The sequence below is a fragment of the Alligator sinensis genome, unplaced genomic scaffold (assembly GCF_000455745.1).
Source record: "Alligator sinensis unplaced genomic scaffold, ASM45574v1 scaffold907_1, whole genome shotgun sequence".
In the NCBI taxonomy this organism is placed as follows: Eukaryota; Metazoa; Chordata; order Crocodylia; family Alligatoridae; genus Alligator; species Alligator sinensis.
Genome location: NW_005841925.1, coordinates 2,343,847 through 2,345,747, shown reverse-complemented (window position 1 = coordinate 2,345,747; position 1,901 = coordinate 2,343,847). Strand labels below are relative to the sequence as shown.

General features: G+C 44.7%; 1 protein-coding gene across 4 annotated transcripts in view; it reads left to right on the top strand.

The window, feature by feature from the left end:
• LOC102380390 (ribonuclease inhibitor) overlaps positions 1–1,901 on the top strand; it is a 34,206-nt gene that overhangs the window by 25,100 nt on the left and 7,205 nt on the right. For all 4 annotated transcript variants that reach the window (XM_006019193.2, XM_025198586.1, XM_006019194.3 and 1 more), the window contains one exon: positions 769–939. In XM_006019193.2, the coding sequence (XP_006019255.1) occupies positions 769–939 (171 nt within the window). The remainder of the gene's footprint in view (positions 1–768; positions 940–1,901) is intronic.

Below are 1,901 nucleotides of genomic sequence, written 5' to 3'. Positions count from 1 at the left end.
AGGAAAGTTTCTGCTAGGCAGATGGGTGGTCTAAAGGATAGGCATGGCAAATGTGCCTTTAACCGGTATCTTTGTTCAGAAGCAGCTGGGATTTAATTGGTTATAGAGAATTTGTCTCTGCCCAGGGTGGCAATTACATTACTTGTCTGCCCATTAACCCAATTCTTTCTTCTTGCAGAACTATGGATGGTGTGCCTTCAACATATGCTGTAGGGTGGATTAAATGCCCTGAATCTAGTCCCTTCTCAATGGAAGGGTGGAGGCAAACCTGTGACTAATCAGTAGTAGGAGATCTCCTCTATATGTGAAATGATCAGGAACTCTGGATTCAACTGTGGTTAAGGATAGGTAGTACAGACCATGACCACAAGTGCTGGTCTGTTCATGGGGGAAGCTATGATCTCCTTTTACTAAAAGACTCCAAATAGGAAAAGCAGATCTCTTCACAAGTATTCTATGAGTGCTGGTGGAGAGTTCTTTTGCAATTGCAAAAATATACAGGAATTTGTAAGCAAACCTGCATACAATTTCATGAAGTCTTGTGAATTCCTCAAACCAGTCTCCAAGAAGAGCTCCCTGAAAATAGTCTAGAGTTGCCATACAGAGTCAGCGACTGGGGTGTCAGGGAGTGTTGCTATAGAAATGGCTCAGCGGAGTTTTGATATGTACATTAACTGGTTTCAGAACAGCAAAGTGAAGGGCAGAGGTTGCCCTCTTTTTACGGTGCCGGTATCAGCATGGAGAAAAAACAGCCTTTTTTCTTTACAGACTGAGCTATTGTGAGCTCACAAAGGACAATGCAGAGCTGCTTACATCTGTTCTGTGCGCCAAGCCGACCCTGAAAGAGTTGAATTTAAGTAACAATGAATTGGGAGATGCTGCAATAAAACAGCTGTGCCGGGGACTGATGGATTCAAACTGTAACTTAGAGTTACTACAGTAAGTAACAGCCAGTTCTTTTCTCAGTCCTGGCATGCAAACAACACACCCTTAGTCCCAGAAATAGTGCAGGTTCTCAGGGGGCCTTTGCAAGCGTGAATCTATGTTGCCATAAAATTGCAACAACCCCCTCTTGGTTCAAAAAAGAATCCTCCTTGGCAGAGGGTTCTCAGCTAGAGCTCACTTGCTACTAATAATGGTGCCAGGGTTGCACTCTAGATATTAAATTTGCGAGGACAACATCCAGTCACTAGCGTTTGAGGGTGTGGGGAAGGCCAGTACCTATAGCTTGTATCCCACAAAGTATATATCCCTAAGTGCATGTGTCTCTTCAGAACAGTGTGCTGGATTGGGCCCCTGGAGGGGGTGAAGCCCTGTATAGGATCTGGGGAAGCAATGCGATAGTTCCCTCTGTCCACATATCGTTCTGCAGAGTAGCCATGCTCTCAGAACAAGTTGTGGAGTTTGCCCTTGACATCGGGTCTGTCCACGTAGAAGCCCCTTTACCTCAACAGCACCCAGAGGGCTTCTCTGGAATCCCTTGGAGCTTGTTGCAAGGTTCTTTTCTAATGATGTCTGTTTCCCAGAGATCCTGAGAGAGAAGCCTTATCATAAAGGGAGGTGGGGAGCAAGAGGAGATGCCTTTTCAGTGGACAAATGAATGGGAATGGCACAGGGCAACTGGTTGTAGCGGTGTTGGTCTAAGGACATAGGCAGACAAGGTTCATTGGGTAAACGTGATATCTTTTATTAGACCAACTAAATACTTGGAAAAATTGTTCTTTGCAATATATACCGATACATCGGTCTGATATTGGATCATTACCGATATAAAGAAAATTGACTCTAGGCAAAAAAAGCCGATTTCTGATAATGTGGCTGATTATTTGGCCAATAAATGCTCACACATGCATGCAGCTGCAGAGCAGTACATAAGTGGTGAGTAGCACAGGCCCCCCCCC